The 25,311-nt window shown below is 50.5% G+C and overlaps 1 protein-coding gene across 2 annotated transcripts; it reads left to right on the top strand.

Moving 5' to 3' along the window:
* The first annotated feature begins 5,622 nt into the window (after nt 1-5,622).
* Nucleotides 5,623-21,706, top strand: LOC133340385 (receptor expression-enhancing protein 1-like). 2 transcript variants are annotated; one of them, XM_061548554.1, is made up of 8 exons: nt 5,623-6,171; nt 10,677-10,749; nt 11,282-11,358; nt 11,721-11,841; nt 15,762-15,875; nt 19,277-19,367; nt 20,447-20,547; nt 20,750-21,706. In XM_061548554.1, exons 1-8 carry the CDS (start codon nt 6,140-6,142, stop codon nt 20,822-20,824), a joined length of 684 nt encoding a protein of 227 aa, XP_061404538.1. In that variant the 5' UTR covers nt 5,623-6,139; the 3' UTR covers nt 20,825-21,706. The 2 variants fall into 2 exon arrangements, with proteins under 2 accessions (XP_061404538.1, XP_061404529.1); XM_061548545.1 differs by having other exon boundaries at nt 5,631-6,171; nt 20,447-20,586.
* The last annotated feature ends 3,605 nt before the right edge of the window (nt 21,707-25,311 follow it).

Genomic DNA, 25,311 nt, shown 5'->3' with positions numbered 1-25,311 from the left:
TGTCCGGCGCGACGACATAACTTAATGAGGGAAATATCCTCCATTTGGAGGTGGCCCCAATCATCGAAGTTCAGGCCGAGCATCGCATCCCATGCGACCGTCCCGTCAGGTTCCCCTGAGGGGCTCACCCCAGAGGGAACCACCTCGGCCGCTGCAGCGAGGGGCGGGGGCGAGCTATCAACCGGCTGCCTGCAGCGCCCCGAGCCAAGGAAACATGCACACTTTTCGCCTGTCGGCAGACACGGCAAGACGTCGGCATTAGAGTGTTGGGTGCCCTTACGGTAAGTAACAGTAAACGCCTAGTCCTGGAGGACCTCCAACCAGCGAGAGTGTTGACCGGATGGCTGGTCAACTTGTAACGCGTATTGTAGTGCCGGATGGTCGGAGTGCACGGTGAAATGCCTGCCGTACAAATATGGCCGGTACTGTTGGACAAAGAATACAATGGCCAACAGCTCACGGCGAGTATTGCAATAGTGTTGCTCCGCCGGAGACAACACCATGCTGCCATATGCAATCACGCATTTGACCCCATTGATGACCTGTGACAACACCCTGCCAATGCCGGTGTTGCTGGCATCCGTGTCGGGAATGAATGGCACGGAAAACTTGGGGTAACATAGGGGAGGGGCATTCACCAAGGCGTCGCGCAGTGAGTTAAATGCGGCCTCGTCCTCCTCTCCCCAATGGAACTTCATCCCTTTGACTGTCAGCGCATGAAGGGGCTTGGCAATGGACGCAAAACCCGCCATAAAGCGTCGATAGTAAGACGCGAAGCCAATAAAACTCCGTACTTCCCCCACAGATGTGGGGGTTTTCCACGTGCGAACACAATTTGTTTTCTGCGGATCAGTGGCAATGCCCGACTGGCTGACAATGTGTCCGAGGTAACACACCGATTCCCATAAGAGGTGGCATTTTTGTGGTTTAAATTTAAGATTTGCTGCTCGCATTTAAACAAATACAGCCCTCAAGTGTTCCAGGTATTCCTCAAAAGTGCAGCTGAACACAATAACGTCATCTAAATATATCAGGCATGAGTCCCATTGGAGCTCAGCAAGAACCAGTTCCATCAACCGCTGAAATGTTGCTGGGGCCGAGTGGAGACCCATGGGCAGCCGGTTAAATTCAAAAAGCCCTGCGGCATACGGAAAGCGGTCTTAGGTTTTGATGCCTCATTGAGAGGCAATTCCCAAAAACCGGACAAAAGGTCTAGTGTTGGAAAATAATGTGCCCCCGCTAAGGCATCCAGCGACTCGTCCATACGAGGAAGTGGATATGTGTCAGCCTCCAAAATTTTATTGAGCCTACAGAAATCGACATAAAACCTTAAGCTGCCATCATGCTTCTGTACGAGGATAATTTGAGCCCCCATGGGCTGGTGGATGGGGAAATGATATCCGTAGCTAACATGTCATTGACGGCCAACCTGACATGTTCTTTCTCAGCCGGGCTCAAGTAGAACGGGTTCTGCCGGATGGGAGCGACGTCACCCGTGACTATATGATGGTTCAGCATTTAGTACACCCAATGTCAAATTTTGTTTTACTAAAAACATCGGAAAATTCCCATAATAGCGCACGCAATTTACCTCTCTGGGAATCGGACAGGTTGCCAGCCGCCGAGCAAAGTGAGTTCAACCATCGTTCATCGAGGTTAAAGTGCGGTTGCGATCGAGGTACGGCTCCAATGTGGCCTACAACCGAATCTGCCTGGGGTGTCGGCATCACGTGAGTGAGCACGGTACTTTGCGGTATGACGGTCGTTCGCAACCCGGCATTCAAGACCTAGATGAAGGGATCCTGCTCCCCAGATACCAGAGTGCACCGACAAGCTCTAACCCCCAAACTGCAGTATTTGAAGGACCCAGCAGGACACCCCCCGCCGTCGCCCCAGAATCAAGAGGTTTCCGTAGCCGAAGGGGAACCAACATCTGCGCACCTGGCAGAATGTTCACCGTTCAGGACACCAACGCCTGAACGGTAGCGTAGGCCGTGCGCAACCGAGTGTGGCAGGAATGCCATACGTCGACCGGGAGGGCAGTTTGATACAGCCCTGGTCGATAAGAATTTTGATAGGCGTTTTGCCCAGGAAATCTGTTCCCAGTAAGCATGGAACTGTGAGGTACGAGGAAACTAGAATGGGGCCCGCCAATTTCACATCGCCAATACAAATCTGAGCATAAATCTGGCCAATTATGCCCAGCGACCCTTCGTTAGCGGCGAAACATGGGGCATCAATTGGATACAGGTAACAACATTTCTTAGGTAAAATATTGTAAATAAGGTCTGAAATAATGGTTGTAGAAGCCCCTGTGTTGACCAGAATTTGAAAAGCGACCCCCTCGATGGATCCAATAATGACAGAGGACTCTGCGGCCGCGGCAACAACTCTATGGGCCAACCCCAACCACTGACCCGGTCGAAGCACCCAGTCGACTTTAGAACATTCCGGACCCCCTACACCCGACGCACTATGAACACACGACGCGACACGATGAGGTCTACAGGGTGAGAGCGGGGGCCGAGCATGTGTGGTGCCGCGACTCGCCTGAGGCCGCCGCAGAGCCGAGGGTGATCGAGGAGCCAAAGACCGTGGTCCGGAGACGTGACGTCGAGGTGCCCGGCAGCCTGACGATACGTGTCCCCGTAGACCGCAGTTATAGCAGGTGACGAGGGCTGCGTCCGGCTGCGGAGATGCTCATCCCCACTGTCGGAAGTCCCGTTGACGTGAGCGATCGTCGGCTCTCCAACCCCCGGCTTGAGTCGATGCAAAGGCTTGGTTGGGTTGAGGCTCCTCCGATGAACTGCAGGAATCGGCTGACGCAGTATAGGCCGCAAGACCTGTCTCCCGTTGGAGGAGCAAGTACGCCTGGATGCATTTTGAGGCGCGCAGGAAGCATAGGTCTCCATCGTCAACGGCGTGTAAAACCACACGCAAGTCCCGTGCCAGCGCCAGCATCTTTCCAAAACAAGCGCGTCGATGCCCTCATAGTCCATACGAGGAAAGGCGGCCTTCGCTAGGGCATGCAACGCGCTGCGGAAGGCGAGGGGAGTTTCCGACTCACCCTTCCTCCGAGCAGCGAACCGGTGTCGCGTGTCCAATGTTGGGCCGCAGATGTCGGCCATTTGTTGCAGTGCCCGCTGCAGCGTAGATCGATCCTCCCGTGGAATCGTGATGAGAGCGGAAAGGGCGTCGTTGTCCAGGGTGGCCGGGAGCGCCCGTAGCGCCTCTTCCTCCGTCCACCCCGCCACCTCGCGATGTGAGAGGAGGCGGCGCTGAAAGGCCACTCAGTCGCCTCCCGCCACAGAGAACTCTTTGAGAACGGGCAGGCATTGGTGGATGGCCGGCACGCATCCCAGGGGCAGATGCTCTTCATCACTTTTGGCGGGAATTGCGCCGCCATCAGTCAACAAGATGGCGGCCCCTTATGCCGGTTGCGCCGCCGATGACGCGGCGATCGCTGATTGGCGTGGACCGCGACCGGAAGTGACGCATGTCCCATGATGCTCTTGGCTTCCGGCGGAAACTCCCCCAACTTCGGTGGGAGATTAGAAATCTTGGGCGGGAATTCCAGAACCGGCGGTGGCAACGGCCATCGCCTGCAGGCCCGCTTCGCCCTCCTCCGCTGTCGGCTCCCCGTGATGAATCTCGTCGAGGATGGAGGCCGCGGTGTGCAGAAGTTCGGCGAGGCGAGAGTCCGCCGCCCGTAGCGCTCTCCCCGACTGTGGTGACCCGCCAGGTGACCGGGCAGACTGCAGCTTGGCCGGCAACGCTTCATCCCCTTCAGCCAGAGTTGTCAACCCTGGGGCAGCTGCACCGTCTTCTTCTTCATCCTGAGCCCTGGTGTGTTTCTTCCTCCTTGTTTCCATGCAAACTATTATATGGCCACTTCTGTCACCAATTGTAGTGGGTACAAATGGAAGGAGGCTTATGTGGAGGCAACACGTTTATTATTCAATAACGATACAGCTTAACACAAAGGGGTTATGGCCCCTTTCACCCGATATCCTAAGGAGGTATGACCTCCTCACGAGCATGCCCTACGCACTGGGAGAGCTGCCCGCTAAGGGTCCTCTGGCTAGCGGGACCTAGGGAGGCTAATCTGACCCGACCCAGCCAAGGTCCTCGGGTCCTGCCCCCGGCTCCAGGTCTTCCAGGTGGCTTCTTGAGTGGACAACTGCCGGGCCCGTTCAGGGACCCGGCTTTTGTACGTACACAGTCTCAGCTCACTCTACCCTAGCCACACCTTCCTTCTGGAATCTTCCCGAGGGACCTGGAGTATGACGTCATCCTCCCAGCCCCCCCCCCCCCCTTCTTGGGGTCCGCACCGCTGATCACGATGCTCCCCGGGGACTACCTTGGTTCAACGGCCCGACTTCATCTACCTCGCCGGCTCAGCCTCCCTTCTGCCCCCTGTTGACGCTGGGCCGGTACCATCGGCTATGAGTAGTAGCGATCGCGCCCAACAATGCCACTCCACTTGTGTTGCGAGAGAAACGTCGTGATATTGTTATTATTTTATTAATTGTAATGTTTTATATCTACGTGCTTTACCGAAAGACCCAAAGAATATGAATTTCTGCAGTCACGAAAGCTTTAAGTCTTCATTTTATTATTTAATTTTATTATTTTCTATCTACGTGACTTTACTGAAAGAACCAAGAATACGATATGTGGGGGCGAGGCTCTGTCCAGTAGTGCTGTTAACGTTCACCATCCTGTATCAGATAGCCTCTCAATTCCTTTATACGCAAGGAAATATCTTCATAACCATTGTTTCACTACACAACCACGCCGGGTATTCGTGGTATTTTACTCAGGCGCGGAGGACGACTACGTACAGGGTTCTCGTGTTTTACACAGGCGCCAAAGGCGACTACGTGGGGTCCTCCGTGGTCTTTAACTCAGGCGCGGAGGACGACTACATGGGGTCGTCGTGGTATTTTACTCAGGCGTCGAGGGCGACTACGTGGGGTCCTCCTGGTATTTTTACTCGGGCGCCGAAGACGACTATGTGGGGTCCTCGTGGTATTTTACTCAGGCGCCAAGGGCGACCACGTGGGGTCTTCCTGGTATTTTAACTCAGGCGCCGAAGACGACTATGTGGGGTCCTCGTGGTATTTTACTCAGGCGCCAAGGGCGACCACGTGGGGTCCTCCTGGTATTTTAACTCAGGCGCCGAAGACGACTATGTGGGGTCCTCGTGGTATTTTACTCAGGCGCCAAGGGCGACCACGTGGGGTCCTCCTGGTATTTTAACTCAGGCGCAGAGGGCGACTATGTTTGGGTCCTCGTGGTATTTTAACTCAGGCGCAGAGGGCGACTATGTTTGGGTCCTCGTGGTATTTTAACTCAGGCGCCGAGGGCGACTATGTTTGGGTCCTCGTGGTATTTTAACTCAGGCGCCGAGGGCGACTATGTCGGTTTGAGTTGGAGCCGGGGTCCCGAGGGATACGTTACAAACGTAGCAGACGTGGGGAGAGAGACACGCGGGGGAGAGAGTCACACGGGGAGAGAGACACGGGGGGGAGAGAGTCACACGGGGAGAGAGACACGGGGGGGAGAGAGTCACACGGGGAGAGAGACACGGGGGGTGAGAGACACGGGGGGTAAGACACGGAGAGAGAGACACGGGGGGAGACACGCGGGGAGAAAGACACGCGGGGAGAGAGACACGGGGGGAGAGAAAATTCACAGGGAGAGAGACACACGGGGAGAGGAGAGGGGGGCACGGAGACACACGGGGGAGAGCGACAGGAGTGGCAGACACAGGAGACGCGGGGTAGCGTGGAGCAGCGCAGCTCTGAGTGGCAGTGTTGACAGACCGGCAACGAGCAGCAGACAACAGCAGCAGCACCGATATCGAGATCCATGCCCCAGCAGTTACAGCAGGGCTCAGCACTGCCGTATACACAGCAGCAGAAACAGCAGCAGTGCAGGTGCCACAGGCAACCATTGACATCAACAGCTGAGAACAGCAGCAGCAGTAAATAAATAGGAGACACGTTTGATAGTAACATCAAACGTGGCAGCAGGGAATAGAGCATCGACAGCGTTAGTTAGTATCCGTAGCAGCGTCATAAATACAAATCGGCAAATCGGAACCACAGCAGCGGCGGCATCGGCGACGGGCGCCATGGTGACTCGAATCATCTCCCGTCTGGTCGTGTGAGTCTCCTGCCGCTCACCACCGCCTGTATATCCTTGTGTCTCTTGTGTATCTTGTGTGTCCTGTGTGTCCCCGTGTATCTTGTGTATCGCTGTGTCTCTTGTGTGTCCTGGGTATCTTGTGTATCGCTGTGTCTCTTGTGTATCCTGGGTATCGCTGTGTCTCTTGTGTGTCCTGGTATCTTGTGTATCCTTGTCTCTTGTATATATTGTGTCTCCGGGTTGTATCTTTGTGTGTCGCTGTGTCTTATCTGGTTATGCTGCTGCTGTCTACACGCGGATTCCTCGCCGGTCACGACCAACACCAGTGATAGCGATTAATTATCTGAACCAGGTTTATCGGCCTCCCCTAGGTCGACTCAGCCCCAAGCGAGTACCTGGTACGGTGTGTAAAACATCAGCACTGGGGAGATAAAGGCGGCCGGGCGTGGTGCTGGCCACACCAACCCCTCGTGTGCCGGCCTTCATAGGTGCTCGCTAACAGCACTTGCCCCATCACGGGGGATCTCTGTCTCGCCCATCAATTGGTTTCTGTATAAACACAGCCACTATCGTCATCATCAGCCGCGATAAATCCACCGCTGGATGAAAGCCATGAGGTTAGTTTGAACATACTTCACCAAGCTGGTCATTGCGGTGATGTGGGTGTTTGGGAGGCCCAGGACCGGTCAGTTATCACTCGCCACTGATGTGGGCCGTGGCTGGGAATCGAACTCTGGTGGCTGCGGTTCGTAGCGCGAACCACTGCGCCACTGCCCCCCACCCGCCCCCATTCAATGTAGCGGTGATGGCGGGAGCGGTGGCGCTGTGGTTAGCTCACTGACGCCTGAGATTGGCAGGCACGGCTCGAGTGACGCAGCCTGAACCTGCCCGGTGTTTTCTGTTCTTCACCAATCCCGGCACTGGCCAGAGATGGTGAAGTATGGTCACACAAACATCGCCTCCGATGAGCGCGGTTGGCTACGTACGGCGCGAAAGAAGTTGAACAAACATACAGGACACACACAACCCCCTTGATCGACACAGGTTGGGGAGGCCTTCATCAAGCAATGGATTGAGAATAGCTGTATTTGTAATGTGCGCAGGGGAGTAATATTAATATACAGCGCTATACATTACACATACCGGTAGAAATGTCTCTGTCATCCATGGGTATGTGATACAGTATATGAGTCTATGTGCTCTATGGGTCTCTGATCTACTTGATCTATGGATCGCTATGTGCTGTCTAGGTCTCTGAGGCCTATATATATTTGCGATCTATGGGTCTATGTTGTCTATGGGTCTCTGACCTCTTTGATCTAAGGGACTATGTGCTCGATGGATCTCTGATCTTTGTGTTTCTGTGATCCATCGGTCCCTGGGTTCTATTGGTCTAAGTCGATGGCGTTCTTGTCTTTGGGTTATTTGTAAAGCTGTGGTGTTTCTATGTAAATATGTGTCTCTTGATCTCTGGTAAGGCTGTGGTTAAACGGGGTGGGACCACCAACTCATCACTTACTCTTGAGAAGCCGGTTTCACCACTGGCGGCTGGAACCCGGATTCGAACCCAGGAGGCCGGCTCTGTGTCCCTGTGGCACTCGGCCGGCCCTTGAGGATGTTGAGTGTTGGAACAAGGGCAGCTGAACGGAAAAAAAACTGTGAGACTGGGTCGTGTGTACCTCGTGTGCACCTCGTGTGCATGTGGAAGACGGATGAAGTCAATTAGTTGTGTTCCTGTGTAATTATATACTGGTGAGCTGTATGAGTTACATGCGACTGTGTGTGTCTGTGAGTATGCGGATTGGGGAGCGGTAGTATAGCTGCGCCACGATTCCCACTCAGGGCCACCAACGCTAGTGACGATTATCTGAACCGGTCCTGGGCCTTCCCTGGGTCAACTCCGCCTCAAATGAGTACCTGGTGCAGTGTAAAAAAATTACCACGATGGAGACAAAGGCGGCCGGGCGTGGTGCTGGCCACCCATCCCCTCGTGTGCCGTGCCGGCTATCATAAGTGCTCACTAACAGCACTTGCCCCAACAGGCAAGGGGAATCTGTCCTTGTAGTGGAACACAGTCCTTATGACGATACTTCCTCCTGTATAGGGGACTTTGGGGGCTGTACGGTAAAGAGATGTGGCACCACAGTGGGGAAATGCAGGGATGAGACCCCCTACTCACGGGGCTGAATCTGAACGCCGACAGCGCCACTGAGTGGACATAGCCCCTCCCATACAGCAGCTCATGGCTGTGACGTGGAGTGTGGTCATCGGACAGCCACGAGGCTGTCAGTTAAGGGAGTTGAAGGGCAGTTAAGGCAGCTGAGTGAATCGAAGAGCAGATAAGAAGGGCAGTAACGAGGCAGTTAATCCTGGAGAAGATGAGAGAGCGGCTGGGTTGTGAGGTCTCCGCGTCAAGTCGTACAATAATAACAATAGAATTGGCTCAGTGACAGTAGACACGCTACCGATTGTTCCAAGTGTGGGGCAGTTATATTTGATTAAATCTTCTACCGATTTTGATTCAAACGTCCACTCTTGCTGGAGTCTTCTCTTACTGTTTATATACATTATACAATATAGTAAAACTTAGACGACGTTACATATGTATTAGTTAACCTTGCGGTTAGCGTGCTGCGATACGAACCCGGCGACCCGAGTCCGATTCCTGCTCACAGCTAACACCAGTGATTATTATCTGAACCATTCCTAAGCCTCCCCGATGTCGACTCAGCCTCAAATGAGTACCTGGTGCAGTGTGTAAAAAAATATTGCCACTAGGGAGACACAGGTGACTGGGCGTGGTGCTGGCCAGCCACCCCCTCGTGTTCCATGCCGGCCTTCATAGGTGCTGCTTGCTAACAGCACTTGCTCCTACAGTCTGTTAAAGGATACAGTGAGGGAAAAAAGTATTTGATCCCCTGCTGATTTTTAACGTTTGCCCACTGACAAAGAAATGACCAGTTTATAATTTTAATGGTAGGTTTATTTGAACAGTGAGAGACAGAATAACAACAAAAAAATCCAGAAAAACGCATGTGAAAAATGTTATAAATTGATTTGCATTTTAATGAGGGAAATAAGTATTTGACCCCCTCTCAATCAGAAAGATTTCTGGCACCCAGGTGTATTTTATACAGGTAACGGGCTGAAATTAGGAGCACACTCTTAAAGGGAGTGCTCCTAATCTCAGCTTGTTACCTGTATAAAATACACCTGTTCACAGAAGCAAGCAATCAATCAGATTCCAAACTCTCCACCATGGCCCAGACCAAAGAGCTCTCCAAGGATGTCAGGGACAAGATTTTAGACCTACACAAGGCTGGAATGGGCTACAAGACCATCGCCAAGCAGCTTGGTGAGAAGGTGACAACAGTTGGTGCGATTATTCGCAAATGGAAGAAACACAAAAGAACTGTCAATCTCCCTCGGCCTGGGGCTCCATGCAAGATCTCACCTCGTGGAGTTGCAATGATCATGAGAACGGTGAGGAATCAGCCCAAAACTACACGAGAGGATCTTGTCAATGATCTCAAGGCAGCTGGGACCATAGTCACAAAGAAAACAGTTGGTAACACACACCGTGAAGGACTGAAATCCTGCAGCGCCCGCACGGTCCCCCTGCTCAAGAAAGCACATTTACATGCCCGTTTGAAGTTTACCAATGAACATCTGAATGATTCAGAGGACAACTGGGTGAAAGTATTGTGGTCAGATGAGACCAAAATGGAGCTCTTTGGCATCAACTCAACTCGCCGTGTTTGCAGGAGGAGGAATGCTGCCTATGACCCCAAGAACACCATCCCCACCGTCGAACATGGAGGTGGAAACATTATGCTTTGGGGGTGTTTTTTCTGCTAAGGGGACAGGACAACTTCACCGCATCAAAGGGACGAAGGACGGGGCCATGTACCGTCAAATCTTGGGTGAGAACCTCCTTCCCTCAGCCAGGGCATTGAAAATGGGTCGTTGATGGGTATTCCAGCATGACTGCCCCAAAACACACGGCCAAGGCAACAAAGGAGTGGCTCAAGAAGAAGCACATTAAGGTCCTGGAGTGGCCTAGCCAGTCTCCAGACCTTAATACCATAGAAAATCTGTGGAGGGAGCTGAAGGTTCGAGTTGCCAAACGTCAGCCTCGAAACCTTAATGACTTGGAGAAGATCTGCAAAGAGGAGTAGGACAAAATCCCTCCTGAGATGTGTGCAAACCTGGTGACCAACTACAAGAAACGTCTGACCTCTGTGAATGCGAACAAGGGTTTTGCCACCAAGTACTAAGTCATGTTTTGCAGAGGGGTCAAATACTTATTTCCCTCATTAAAATGAAAATCAATTTATAAAAATTTTTACATGCGTTTTTCTGGATTTTGTTGTTATTCTGTCTCTCACTGTTCAAATAAACCTACCATTAAAATTATAGACTGATCATTTCTTTGTCAGTGGGCAAACGTACAAAATCAGCAAGGGATCAAATACTTTTTTCCCTCACTGTATATGCGGGATCTGTGTGTGTGTGTTGTGTAGGCTGGTGTTTGGCACGCTTTATCCCGCGTATGCCTCATACAAGGCCGTGAAGACGAAGAACGTCCGTGAGTATGTGAGTACCTCCCCGTGTTATACCATCACCACCACCATCGCAACCACCATCACAACCACTATCATCACCAGTCACCACCATCCTGATCACGACCACCATCACCACCCCATGAACCACGACCACCATCATCACTATCTTCCCCATCGCCATCCTCATCACCACCATAAACCACCATCACCGTCTTCCCCATCACCATCATAACCATCTTCCCCATCTCCACTATCACCATCTTTCCCATCACCATCATCACAATCTTCCCTGTCACCACCGTCACCAATTGGGTGAACATTGTCCCCACCTCCACCGTTATCATCACTTCCGTCTGCTTCATAATCTGACTTTTGAACTGTTTTCCCATGTCTGCATGTCATGTGTCTATGTGCTCCATGCCCTGTGTCTTTCTGTCTCTGTCCCGCATCTCCACATCTCCCTGTGGCAATGTATCTTGGCCCCATATCTCCGTGTTCCCATCATGTCACCATGCCTCTGTGTTGTCCCCGTGCCCCCCACGTCCCCCTGTCCCTGTGTGCAGGTAAAGTGGATGATGTACTGGATCGTGTTTGCGTTATTCCTCGCCGTGGAGACGTTCACAGACATCCTTGTCTCATGGTAAAAAACTCTACCACCTCGCGCGGCCACAGCCGGTTCTCCTGTTACATGGCTCTCATTGACATCCGAGTCTCATGGGAAACAATGCCACCGCCTGGCCTGGCCATGGCCGGGAGAGCAAAGTTATTTTTCAAAAGCATTCGCAGTAATGTAAAGTTACAGAAACATCACAGGATTACCGCTGTTAATTGCACGAGTGCGTAAATGGATGAAGGCACGTGTCAAGATTCTGGGACCTTGCATAGGCACAGGCCAGGGCTCCCTGGCTACGTGTGCCGTGTCTCCCAACCCATGCCTGGTTTAGGCGGTGGTGGCGTGTGTACAGTGGTGATGTGGTGGAGTGTGTGTTGTGTGGTGGGCAGGCTGCCGTTTTACCACGAGTGTAAAATCGGCATGGTGGTGTGGCTGCTGTCGCCATACACGCGTGGCTCCTCGCTCCTCTACCGCAAGTTTGTCCACCCGGCGCTCGCCTCTCGAGAGAAGGTGTCCGCATCACCGTGCTACACCTCACTGCGGCATACAGCAGTGTACAACCTAACCTTACCACACCGCAGTGTACAACCCAACCATACTACACTGCAGCGTACAACCCGGCCGTACCACACCGCAGCACTGTGACACATATGTAGTGACACCTGACACCATAGTTTTCAATAATAGGAGTCTTTATTCCTTCCAGCATGAGACACACGGGTCTTCAAGGATTCCCTTCACCCCAAGCATCTTGAGCTCTCGCTTTTCCTCCCCCTTTTTATCCCTGAAGCCCGTTTCTCGAAGGTTCCTTGACCTACTTTCCCTCATTGGTGGAAAAAACCCGATTTTTCCAGCGGCAGGCATAGGGTTTTTTCTTTAATACAATTAAACCCGATTTCGGGGAATTAAAACCTGGTTTAATGAATACGAAACTCTGATAGGCTTAGGCTGCTTCCTCGTCGATGCTGCTATCGTACTCGGGGCTGTCGGGCACGGGGTAGTCGTAGAATGCGGCGGGCAGGTTGGTCTTGATGAACTCGAGCTTCTCCTCAATCGTGGGTGCCAGTGAGTTCCTTAGCTTGGAATGGATGAAGCCCATCGTTGAGAAGTGCGGTTCTGAAATTAGAACCAATTAAACCGGATTTCTCCCAATCTCAGATGATCGGGTTTAATATAAAAAGACAATTAAACCCGATTGTAAAAAACCCGACTGTGCCACCCTTGCTTTCCCTCACCTTCCACTTTTTCTAACGGATCCCATCTGACCTCCCTGTCAATCGTCCTCCGTTTTCTGCTCTTTCCATTTGTATTTCTCCTCCAATTCCTTCAATTTCCCTGCCTCTAACCAATCCCATTTCAAGCCTGCTAAGTACCAATCTGAGGACTTGTTTTTACTTCCTGGTTATCCATGTCATGCGGTGTCAACCACATCAGGTAAGTATCGTTGGTAGTGATACAATCTCTACACATACAAAACAACACACTGCGCTGCTATACCATCACACCACATACACAACACCAAAGATTACCACGCTGCATCACCATACTACACCGCACCACACCTTACAACCCTACCGTACCACGCCACATGACAACCACACTGCGTCGCCACCTTACCACCGCACCATATTACATCAGTCAACTCAAGAGATGGGAGGCTGTTTCTCAGGGAATTCAAGTTTATCGACATTTTTGCTACGTAAATTTACATACTAGAAAGAGAGAGGGTGAGCGAGAGCTCTCACGAAGCACGTGAATGAGCGTGGCGTTCAAGGGCACAGCATTACCGAATTCTGCAAAACACATAAGGACAGGGCCTGGCAATGCCGTAAGCATAAGAGCCGAGCCCCGGGGGGGACCGGGGTTCGTCCTGGCTGGGAAAAAACCTTCGTCGTCTGCCGGTCTTCGGGTCTCCGGGCGTCGCGCACGTGGACCAAACAGCGTGTTGGCTGACCTGGGTCAGATTTGTAGTTGCTCCATCCATAATGTACATAGCCATACTCCAGTGTACATAGCTTAGTGTAGGAACTGTGGGTTATCACCTTATGTTGTTATTCCGTTCAGAGTTATGTGGGGTTGGTTAATAAAACGTGTTGCCTCCAAGTTCTAGTGTGTGCCCTGATTGAACCCATTACATATAGATGGCTTCATGAACTAATCTTTGTTGATAGCCAGTGGGCTGGCAAAGTACCATCGTCTAAGAGAAATCAATTTCCTGTGAACCAGCCGCATTAAAAGAATGATCAGCCATGGCAGAAGCATTGGTCCTACCGTGTTTCAAATCTGCCTTATGCTCACGAACACGGTCCGAGACATGTCGCTTAGTTTCACCAATATAACTGCTACCGCAGATCCAGCTTAGTTTGTGGACGCTGGGATATTACATGTCAGGGATCTTGTCCTTCACAGATGGGATCAGATCACGAATTTTATGTACTGTGTTGAATCGGACCTGGATCTTGTTTGTTCATGATTTTGGAAATCTTTTTGGTTACCCCTGCTATGTATGGCAAGGTCATGGTTTTGATTGGACCCTCAGATGGCGCCTTCCTCCCAGTTGGGGTGATGGCTTTGCGGATTGTGTAGTCAGAGTATCCATTCGCCTTGAGAGCTTGGTGTACGTGTTTGAGTTTGCTGGTTAGGTGTTTATGGTCGGAGATACATTGAGCTCTATGGTGTAGAGTTTTGATGAGGGAATTCTTCTGGGATGGATGGTGGTGGGAGTCAGGTTTTAGGTAGGCATCAGTATGGGTTGCTTTCCTGTAGACAGAGTGGCTCATTGAGCCATCTGGTCTCTTTGATTAAGACAGCCAAGAAAGGTAGCTTGCGATCCTTTTCTACACTCCATGGTGAATTTGATGGCTGGGTGTATGGAATTGATGTGGTTGAGGAATTGGTTCAGAGCCGGTAGGCCATGTGGCCAGATGACAAACGTGTCATCCACGTACCTCTTCCTCAAGGACTGGTATAGAGTGGATGCCTAGATGGCATCTGTCTCAAATATGTCCATGAAAACATTGGCTGCAACTGGAGATAAGGGAGAACCCATTGGGGTGCCTTGAGTTTGTTTGTAGAATGTTCCATTCCAGGTAAAGTATGTATTGGTGAGGCAGTGTCTCACCAAGGCCGGTACATCAGCATTCAATCCTTTTTGGACCAAATCTTCAATGATTGCAATGGTATCGGGCACAGGGACTTTGGTGAACAAAGAAACAACATCGAAACTAACGAGCAAATCACCTGGGGACAGTGAGATGTCCTTAACTGATGATTCCAGGTGAGCTGAGTTAAGTACAGAACAGGTGGTCTTACCAGTGAATGGCTGTAAGGTCTCAGACAGTTTGTAGGTGGGTGAGCCAATGGTAGAGACGATGGGATGAAGGGGTGTACCTTCTTTATGGATTTTTGGTAAGCCATATAATCTGCGTGGTCTAGCAGCAGAAGGTTTTAAGGAAAACCATTTGTTCTGTTCAATTAATGAAGCTGAATCGGTGATACTGTTCGTTTTTGTAACGAGGCTGTTGGTGGGATCTCTTTTTATTTTTGTGTAGCTTCCATCATTAAGTAGTTTCCTGAATTTTGTGGTTGTACACGGTTTTTCCATGATGACCGTGGCATTGCCCTTCTTGATTTGTAATTTGTGTGGGCGTGGTAAGTGTTTCTTCACTTGTTCTGGCGAGTGTGTGAACGATGAGGCTGGTGGCTAGTGAAGGTGAGCGGTGGGGGATGTCTGCTGATATTCAGGGGAGTAGTGTCTGGTGTCAGAATAGTGTCCTGGTGAGTTTCTACCAAGTGGTAAGGTATTAGGTGTGTCTGGTGAGGGTCAGGTGGGTGTCTGGTGATTATCTGGTGAAAGTGCAAGGTGGTGAGTAGTGAAAGGTGCCTGGTGAGTGTTGAGAGTTGCCAAAAGAGTAGGTGTGGAGCCAATGGTGGAGCAGTCCGTAGGAGAAGAATATTTGAGAGTAGATGAGGAAGATGACCCCATCTGTCGGACGGGCTGCACTCTAGCGAATCATATCGGTTGTGAAAGCCCACGTATAAAATTAGTTTTTGGTGTATTCGTAAAGCAAGTCTTCTTTTACATTTCAGTATTCTTCCGAATTCTGGCTAACTTGAGCCTGGCTTTGTGAGGTTTCTACTGCTTCTGGCACTGATCGTATACCCCTCTCCAGTGGATGTCCCTTGTGCTGGCGTTCCCAGGTTGTCGCGACCCCACACAGCAGCAGCTCCCCGCCTGCATGTTTATAATCCCTCTTCCGTACGCCTCGCCCTACACCCCAACCCGCCGTACTCCCAGGGGATGCGCGGGTACCCAGCTCCCCACCCCCACATGCCCAGTGCACAATGCCACACGCTGCCCCCCAAGCTGTGTTTATAATCTCACCTCCGGTTACCACCCCGCGCCCCTGTCCCCCACCCCGTGCTCCCAGGAGATAGATGGCTACATCCAGCAGGCGAAGGAGCGCGGCTACGAGACTGTGAAGTATTTTGGGCGGCGTGGACTCAACCTCGCCGCTACCGCTGCGGCCACCGCCGCTGCCAAGGTGCGGCGAAACGCGGGGAGAGATGGGGAGACATTGGAAGAGATAGAGATGGGGAGACGCGGGGAGAGATGGGGAGATGCGGGGAAAGATGGGGAGACACGGGAAGAGATGAGACTATAGAGATGCATGGAGGCATGGGGAGACGTAGGGAGTGATGGAGAGATACGTAGAGACACGGAGATTTGGGGAGAGATGGGGAGACAGAGACATGGGGAGATGCAGGAAGTCACTGGGAGGCGTGGGGGCATTGGAGAGACACGAGAAGACACAGGGGACATGGGGGGAAACACTGAGATGTGCACCACAGAATACTCTGTTAGACATGGGGAGGCATTGTGTGTGTGTGTGTACTTGTGTCTGTCTGGCAAAACAACCCCATACCTCCTTGGTGGTGCCGGACGGTATTACTGTGGTGAGCAGCACCATGGCAGGGAGGACCAATTTCAATTGGCCATTCCCCTCATGGCGTTTGTAGCCACGGGTGCGAGGGGCTGGTAACCCCTCCACATTAAACTCAAGTACCACTAAACCACGTGGAAAAAATCTAACTAAGCCTGTGCCCGAGGTCCCAGGGGGACAGGTGTCTATGACGTCTCCTGGCCAAACCCCTTTTGGCAGAGCCAGGAGACTGAATCCTTACCCTCGGGGTTCTTCCAGAAACAGCAAAAAGCCATTGCGGGTGGCCAAGTGGAATGTTTGAACGCTCAATGCGGAGGAGAGGCTGCCACTCCTCTGTCGGGAGCTGGACCAGTACATTCTGGATCTCTGCGGCATTCAGGAGTTCCGGTGGACTGGCTCTGGCTCCACCCACCATAAGCGGTGCACAGTTCTCTACTGAGGGCAGGAGACTGCCAAACAGGGAGTGGCTCTTCTAAACAAAAGAATGAAGGGGGTGTGGGAGCGTGGTGGTGAGGTGTGGGAAGCTGTAAGCCCCATACTACTGTGGGCTCGCCTTCCCATCAACCAGAGAGAAGGAGTGGTAGTGTTTGTTACTTATGCCCACAACGAAGATGAACATCAGTAGAGGGATGCGCAGGCAAGGCTGAGGAGTCAGATGCCTTCTATGACCTGTTACAGGTGCTAGGTAAAGTGGCCACTTGGGATAGTCATCCTGTTGCGTGACTTTAATGCCCAAGTGGGCCATGATGCTGGCACCTGGGCTGGAGTGATTGGAAGGCATGGACCAGATCAGCTCAATAACAATGGAAGGAGGCTGCTGGACTTCTTTGCCCAAACCTCCCCAGAGACCCTGGTTGAGAGGTGTTCTGGCTGGCTGAGAAAAAGCAGCAGGCTCACTCCCACTGTCTACAGCATCCCATGTCAGAGAATGAGGTTTACCGTAGCCTTCACTCAAAGGTTTGAAGAGCCATGCGATGCTGCAAGGATGGGTGGTGGCCGTGGGTTGCTGAGGAGATGAAGTCTGCCTCGGTAGCCCATGATCACAGATCTCTGTAACTCCATCAAAAAAGGAACTTGCAGTGCCACACCTATCACCATCATTAGGGGAAAGATTTGCAGATTTTCTGAGCGTTATTGTGAGGTATTGGGGGAGGGGAAATACCTCAGCCTGGAAAACATCATGGGGCAAACTGGGGATGACTCTGCTGAGGCTGTGGTATGTCAAATATTGGAAGAAGTAGTCACCCCGTGTGAATGGCTGGCTGAAGTGCCATCTGTTGAGGAAATACAGAAGGTGATCCAGTCTTAGACCAAGAAAAGTGCTGGACAGAGATGATCTCCCAAGTGAAATGCTGGAAGTGTGGTGTTTGTGTGCAGACTATCCTATATTACATCATAACAGTCTGGACCATAATCATTAAGGACCTTCATGATGGTGGGAAGGCCCAGGTAAAACTACGTGGTCGGAAGTTGGAGCCATTTCCTGTTCACCTTGGCGTGCAACAGGGATGTCCTCTGGCTCCCACATTATTTACCATCTTATTTCGACCAAGTAGTTCGTGAAGCCTTCGATGGCTGTACTGGAGGAATTTCCATCTGGTACAGATACAATGGGAGACTGATTGATGCTGGGGTGCAGTCAAGGGATGGCTCCCTATTGGTCAACCATGTTATGTATGCTGATGATCTGGTGATTGCTGCTCACTCAGAGGAGGAGTTGGAGGCGCTACTGCTGATCCTGGAGCATGCCACTTAACATCAGCCCCACCAAAACTAAGCACCTGCCTGGGTACTTTGTGCCACCAACCACTCCACCCCAACAACTCCCAATTGGTGATGGAGCAATTGTGGAAAGAGTAGAGACTTTTCTAGACCTGAGCAGTGTGCTCATGACTGGCTCCAGTTTGACAAGAGGTCTCACTCCGAATCAGCCGAGCGGCATTATCTTTTCATCGGCTGCGTAATGATGTGTGCAAGCTACCTAGTCTGTCGCTCTACATGAGCTTCACGTCTTCTTGGCCACAATCATGACCCCCTTCTCTATGTTTGCAAAACGTGGACCCCCCTAATGGAACATCTTCATGAGTTAGGAAAATGCTGGCCTGCCTACGATCCATCCTGGGTTTAACCAGGCTGGATTGTGTGAGCTCTCAAATCCTTAAAAATCTGAATAAAATCCCATCAGTGAGTTCTTCCAGCAGGCAAGGCTGCATTGGCTAGGTCATGTAGCCCACATGCCCAGCCACCGCATGCCTAAATAGCTTTTGTTTGGCCAGATAGAGGGCGCTAAATGGGCATGGCAAGGGCTACAGAAGAGATTGAGTGATGTGGTACAAGAGGATGTGGAGCTGAGTGGACTTGCCGATGACTGATACCATCAGTGTGAAGATCGGCCTCTGTGGAGGCTCGTGAAGGATGCTACTGGGCAGTTGGAGGCAGTCGGCCTCCAGCAACAACGGAGGGCAGAGCAGCGATGCTCACAACAACAAGCACAGCAAGTTGGCACAGTCGGGGGCACAGGTGGTGCATCAGCCAGTCACCTTAGTCAACCCATGGCACCTGGGTCTGTCTCGTGACCTTCTGCCAGCGGGCGTTCAACACTTGAAGTGGACTTAACGTGCACATAGCCTGTACAATCGTCGTGGTGACGTCACCACTACTAAGTGGTGAATGGTGGTTCTTGTTATTGTGTGTGTGGGGAATGGTAGTGTAGCGGTTAGCACGCTGCGCTATGAACCCGGCGACCCGAGTTCGATTCCCGCTCATGGCCAACACCAGTGATGATTATCTGAACTGGCCCTTAGGTCGACTCAGCCTCAAATGAGTTTCTGATATGGTGTGTAAACATCGCCAATGGCAAAACAAAGGCAGCCGGGCGTGGTGCTGGCCACGCACCCCCTCGTGTGCCATCCCAGCCTTCAAAAGTTGTCACTAACAACACTTGCCCCAACAGTCTGCTAAGGCTATATGGGGATCTTTGTCTTGTGTGTGTGTGTGTGCAGGGTCAGGGAGCCCTCTCTGATCGCCTGCGCAGCTTCAGCATGCAGGACATTGCACTGGGAGGGGTGGGGGATGGTGTCACGTGGGGGCCTGGTATGCACACACACACACCCCTACCCATGCACGTACACAACATACATACACACACGTACACATGTATGTATACAACATATACGCACGTACACAACATACATAACATACACACATGTATGTACACATGCACGTATACAACAACACAGAGACAAGGATCCCCCCCTATAGCTTTTAACAAGCTGTTAGGGGGCAAGTGTTGTTAGCGAGCACCTCTGCAGGCTGGCATGGCACACAAGGGGGTAGTGTGACCAGCACTACGCCCGGAATCATTTGTATCCCCAGTGCACCTACCATACTAGGTACTGATTCAAAGCCAATTTTACCAAGGGGAGTCGTTTAACTCGCAGCATGTGGGTCTCGTGACCGCATATCAGTGAGCCTCCGACACTTCATGTGGCTTTCGATTTAAAGCTTTCGTGACTGCAGGGATTCATCTTCTTGGTTCTTTCGGTAAAGTCATGTAGAAGGGAAGTAATAAAATAATAAAAATAAAACATAATAAAATAATTCGCTTCGACAGACCTGGTTTTCACCTGAGGACGGATGCTTGCGTTGTGGCCGAAACGTCGTGAGAATTATTTTATGTTTTATTTTTATTATTTTATTACTTTCCTTCTACGTGACTTTACCGAAAGAACCAAGAAGACTTCATGTGGCCTCAAAGTGGACCTAGCCTGGCACACGCGCTGTGGTGACATCACTGCCAATAAGTGGCGAATGGTGGCTGTTGTTGTTGTGTTTACGTGTGTGCGTGTGTATGTGTGCATTTGTCTCAGACCCACATTGTGGGGAGTGGTAGTGTCACGGTTTGCGTGCTGCACTACGAACCCCACGACCCAAGTTGGATTTCCGCTCACGGCCAACACCAGTAACAATTATTATCTGAATCGGTCCTGGGCTTCCCCTAGGTCAACTCGGCCTCAAATGAGTACCTGGTACGATGTGTAAACATCACCACTAGGGATATAAAGACGGCCGGGCGTAGTCCTGGCCACCCGCCCCCTCGTGTGCCATGCCGACCTTCCTAGGTGCTACTCGCTAACAGCACTTGACGGGGGGATTTTGTGCATTTCTCTCAGGCCCGCATCCCAAATTGGAGCCCTTTGACCCCAAGACGATGGACCAATCGGATGAAGAGGCTCCCCCTCCCCCCAAGCCTAAGACTGCCCCGGCCTCCAAGGTAGCACGGCCTCCATCAGGGAAACCAGCCCGGAGCGAGGTGATGATATCACCATAATCACCATCAACATCATCAACATCAAAATCACCACCACCCCGACTATCGTCAACACCACCACTACGTGCCATCATGCCCACTGCTTTATCATCTCTGTCTCTGCCCCACCCCCCCACCCCTCTCTGCTCTCCGAATCACCACACAGACCCAGGCGAAGAGAGGCAAGGCGCCAATCCGGAAGAAGGTCACCATTCAACTTGCTAACCAGGACGCAGCATGACGGTGCCATCACCGTCACCAAAACCGGGACACACGATGACATGCGGACACACATGGAGACGTAAACATGAAGGGATACACGGGGATATACGGGAACACACGTCAACACATGGGGATACACAGGGCCACACCGGGACTTGCGTGGACACACTGGGACACGTTTGGACACACGAGGACATACGATGACACGCGGGCACACATGGAGAATTGAACACAAAGGGATACGCGGGTACACATGGTGACACAGGTTTGGCACCGGTTCCGAGTTTCCCCGCTGTTGCGTTCTTACTCGCTTACAGATGGGTGGTTTCTAAATTAGATGTAACCCTTCCTCCCGTCCTAGTTTCACAGTCCTCCCGTCATTGCGTAGTGGTTTACATGATCTACTTGGTTCACTGGACGTCTTAACGATGATCTTACCGAGTGCACTTGCGTCGTTTGGTTATTAATTTAATGACATGATTATTTTACTCTGCACTTTGCCTGACTGAACGTGTGTGACAGTGCGCGGTGCTGGTGGGGGGGGCGGGGGATACGCGGTGAGCTTCCCAATAGCTTGGCGCCAGTTGAAAATAAGGACGTGATGCAGTGAATACGCAGACCACATTTTTCAAGTTCACATCACGATAGATTTTGGTTAGGCTCTTGGTTTATGGTCAGGTTTAGTCGTGGGTTTAAAATCAGGGTTAGGGTCGGGGCTAGAGTCTGGGTTAAGAATCTGCGTTTATTATGAGGCTAGGTTTAGGGTCACGACTGGTCAGAGTTTGGGTCAAGGCTTATAATCAGGGCTAGCTAGGGTCAGGGTGTAGGCTAGGGCAGTATTTTATGAGGGTCATGGTTTACAGGCAGAAATAAACATCGGGGCTTGTATCCATCGGTGTGTCATGGTTTGTGAGCAGTGATTCACATCGGCGTTTATAAACTGTATTGTTTCAGGTATGAGTGGCTTTTTAACTGAAAGCCGGGTCACTGCGATAGCTCCAAGCTATAGGTACCATAAAGACGCCCGGGACCAAACCACTACCCCCCCAACCCCCTCCATGGGGGTCCAGTGGCTTCAGGGCTTTTACCAGGATCCTCACAGCAGGGGTCAGAGGATCCCCTCTGACCCCTGCTGTGAGGGAAAGGAAGGCAAGGATGAGTGACAAGTAATGTGTGCTACCATTTTGTGCTTGCGTTTTACTAGCATAACCGCTGCCACTGTTGTTTTTTTGTATTGTGGTCGTGTATAGTCGGTGTCCCCCTCCCCCGCTCTTTCACATTGGGTAGTGGCTCTGCTCATCTCCATCGTTGGAGGCAATTTTCACATTCCCGTGGCAGGGACCAGTTAGTTAAAAAAAAAGTCTGTTTTTTCCTCCCCTTCCACATCTGTCCCGAGAGTGCTATCCGTGTTGTCGTCGCGAGACCAAGAATCACTCGGGGAGTCTCGACAGAACGGTGTGACCCTTTGTGTTAGAGAGCAGCCAGTGGAGATCGGATGTTATCGCGCTACGGTCCCTGCAAATCAGCTGTGGTCCACGCATTATGGGGGAAGCACTTATGTTTGTCGCACGGTTTTAAAACCGATATTTTCAGGGCTGGGTTTTAGACAGGATGAAGGTGCAAAACTGAGTTTAATTGATGTTTTTTTTTAAGTACACACATTGGTGACCTGGCTGAGCAAAATCAACTCGCTGCATGTGATGAACCAATTTTAATCACAACTTGATTAATCGGGTTCCTGTGGTTTGATTTACAACCCGATTTAATCACAAACTTATGGTTCTGGGTCCCGAAAAATTATATAACATCGGTTCAACTTAATCTGGCCCTGACGAACCATTGATCTGGTGATGAGCTTGCCGCCCTGTGGACTGAGCCACCCCTTTGCTGCTAGTGTTTTTCCTCCTCCTCTTCGTCGTGCCGTGTTAGTGGAAGTGCCACGGAGGGAGGTGGTCTCGCCTCCTATCTGCGTGTCCGTGCACTTTTTTATAGGAAAAGCCAGAAATTGCCAAAATAAAAGAACTTCATATCGCGCAGCTTTGTGTATCACCGTGTTGTAATATAATACTCTACCTTCGTCATAATGACTTGTTTTGATAGAACGACCTCCTTAAGACCCTCGTTTCTTCGAGCCATATCCCATATCCTTCCCCCCGCACCTCCGATTAGCACGGTTGGCTGTGTACAGTGGCGAAATAAGTTAAACGTGCATACATACAGAGCACTTTGCATATGATAGTCGACCTGTATCACATCTCAAACGCATTTTTAAAAGGCCCACCCCAAGTGGCAATTGTCCCTGTGTAGCACAAGATAACTCGGCAGCCGGGGGCCGTTAGTCTGCCAGTAGGGAGTGACGATTGCTATGTGTATTCCCAATTCGTCAGTAATTTGTGGGTAATATTTAGAATGCGGCAAATGCGGATCATGGCGTTGGTACACAATGGTCTGTCACGCATCTTGGGAGCGAATGCGAGCAGGGGAAGATGGGGTGGTCAGGATGTGGGAGTCAAAACTTTGCCTCGCTCTACCTCGGCGATATTCGCGCCTCGTCGTTGGCAATAACAGTGGTCCCTCGGTTTACGATGCCATCATTAACGATTTTTCGATTAATGATCCGCCTCCTATAGGATCCCCTTGTTTATATTCAAGACACATTTTATATTAACGATGTTTTACGATATGCGGTTGCCAATTTCGGGCAATTGGAGCACTCCTAAGTGGACTTAGCAGGCCTCAATCAGCGACGCCCTTTTATGAGCGTTTTGAGAGCAACTAGCTGCTAGCTTTTCAATGTTTCATGTGTGTTGCTTATGAAAACAGCTTTCGTGAATACTTAAGTGTTTTTTTACTTAAAAGTTATGATCAATAACAATCGCCCCTAAAATTAATGTGAAGACAAAGTGAGGAAAATAATTATTAGTGTGCAAATTAAGCAGGAAAATTTCTCTCACCCCAGCTTCTCCAACCCTTTAAACCATCCATCCTCTTAGCCTAAAGTAATAATTTTTATTTCATGCCTTTTATGTATTTTTATGCTATATTATGCATCCACATTTCTATTAATATTAATGGATTAATATGTTTTATAACGTTTATTTAATTAAAATTGTTTAAATATTAGAACCTGTTTTTAGGGTGAAAAAGGTCAACTTCCGATAGTTTTCGAACAAATTAAGCCTTTAACATGTATTCTTTGGGTCTTTCGGTAAAGCCACGTAGATAGAATAAAAATAATCACAATATCACGACGTTTCGATCGCAACACAAGCAATAGTTATCAGGTGAGAACGGCTGAAGCAGGAAGCACTGCTAAGGCAGGGAGTTCTAAAGGTTTGAGATGGGTGTAGCCCAAGGATCAGTGGGCGGGGCTATAGATGAAATTTGCATCTAAATGTAAGATAGAAATCTTGATAAACGAAGCTGTGGGGGTGGCCATTGTATGGTGAGAGATTAGCATGTCAATGTAAGAAATTTGCTTGTAAATGTAAGCTAGAGAGAGCTCAGAAAGAAACATCGCCACATGGAGGTAGAAATGGGTGGCAAGCCGCCATTTACTAACAGCTAACAGTGGCTGTGTTAGGCATCCGTATGGGTGGCTTTCCTGTAAACCACCCATACGGATGATTACCTAAAACCTGACTCCCACCACCATCCATCCCAGAAGAATTCCCTCATCAACACTCTATACCATAGAGCTCGTATTTCCGACCATCACCACTTAGCCAGAGAACTGGAGCACGTACACCAAGCCCTCAAGAAGAATGGATATTCAGACTTCAGACTACACAATCCGTAAGCTATCACCCCAACCATTGGGAAAGAACCATCTGAAGATCCAATCAAAACCATCACCTTGCCTTACATAGCAGGGGTCACCAAAAATATTTCCAAAATCATGAGCAAACACAAGATCCAGGTATGATTCAACACGGTACATAAAATTTGTGATTTGATCCCATCTGTGAAGGATGTGATCCCTGACATGCAATACCCCGGTGTCTACAAAATAAGCTGTCTGCAGGCAGCAGTTACATTGGGGAAACTAAGTGACATGTCTCGGACCGGGTTCGTGAACATAAGGCAGATCTAAAACACGGTAGGACCAATACCTCAGCCGTAGCTGATCATTATTTTAACGCTGTGGACACATGAAATTAAATTTGCCAAGACGAAGGTACTCTATCGGCAAAGATTTGTTCATCAAGCCATCCAGATATATATAGACACAATTTCAACCGAGAAGATGGGTACAAACTGAGCAATCACTGGAATGACATTATTAACTGGCTGTGATATTCCCTTCCTACCTGTGTTAGTTATTTTCGACTCTGAGCTACATTCACTAACAGCCACCGTTAGCTGTGTTAGTAAATGGTGGCTTGCCATCCATTTCTACCTCCATGTGGCGATGTTCTTTTCCGAGCTCTCTCTAGCTTACATTTACAAGCAAATTTCTTACATTGACATGCTAATCTCTCACAATACAATTGTAGTGGGTCCAAG

This window comes from Lethenteron reissneri, chromosome 2 (genome assembly GCF_015708825.2).
Source record: "Lethenteron reissneri isolate LAM-NWPU_2019-01 chromosome 2, ASM1570882v1, whole genome shotgun sequence".
NCBI classification, from domain to species: domain Eukaryota; kingdom Metazoa; phylum Chordata; class Hyperoartia; order Petromyzontiformes; family Petromyzontidae; genus Lethenteron; species Lethenteron reissneri.
The sequence above is the reverse complement of the archived record's forward strand: the minus strand, read 5'-3'. Positions and strand labels throughout refer to the sequence as shown.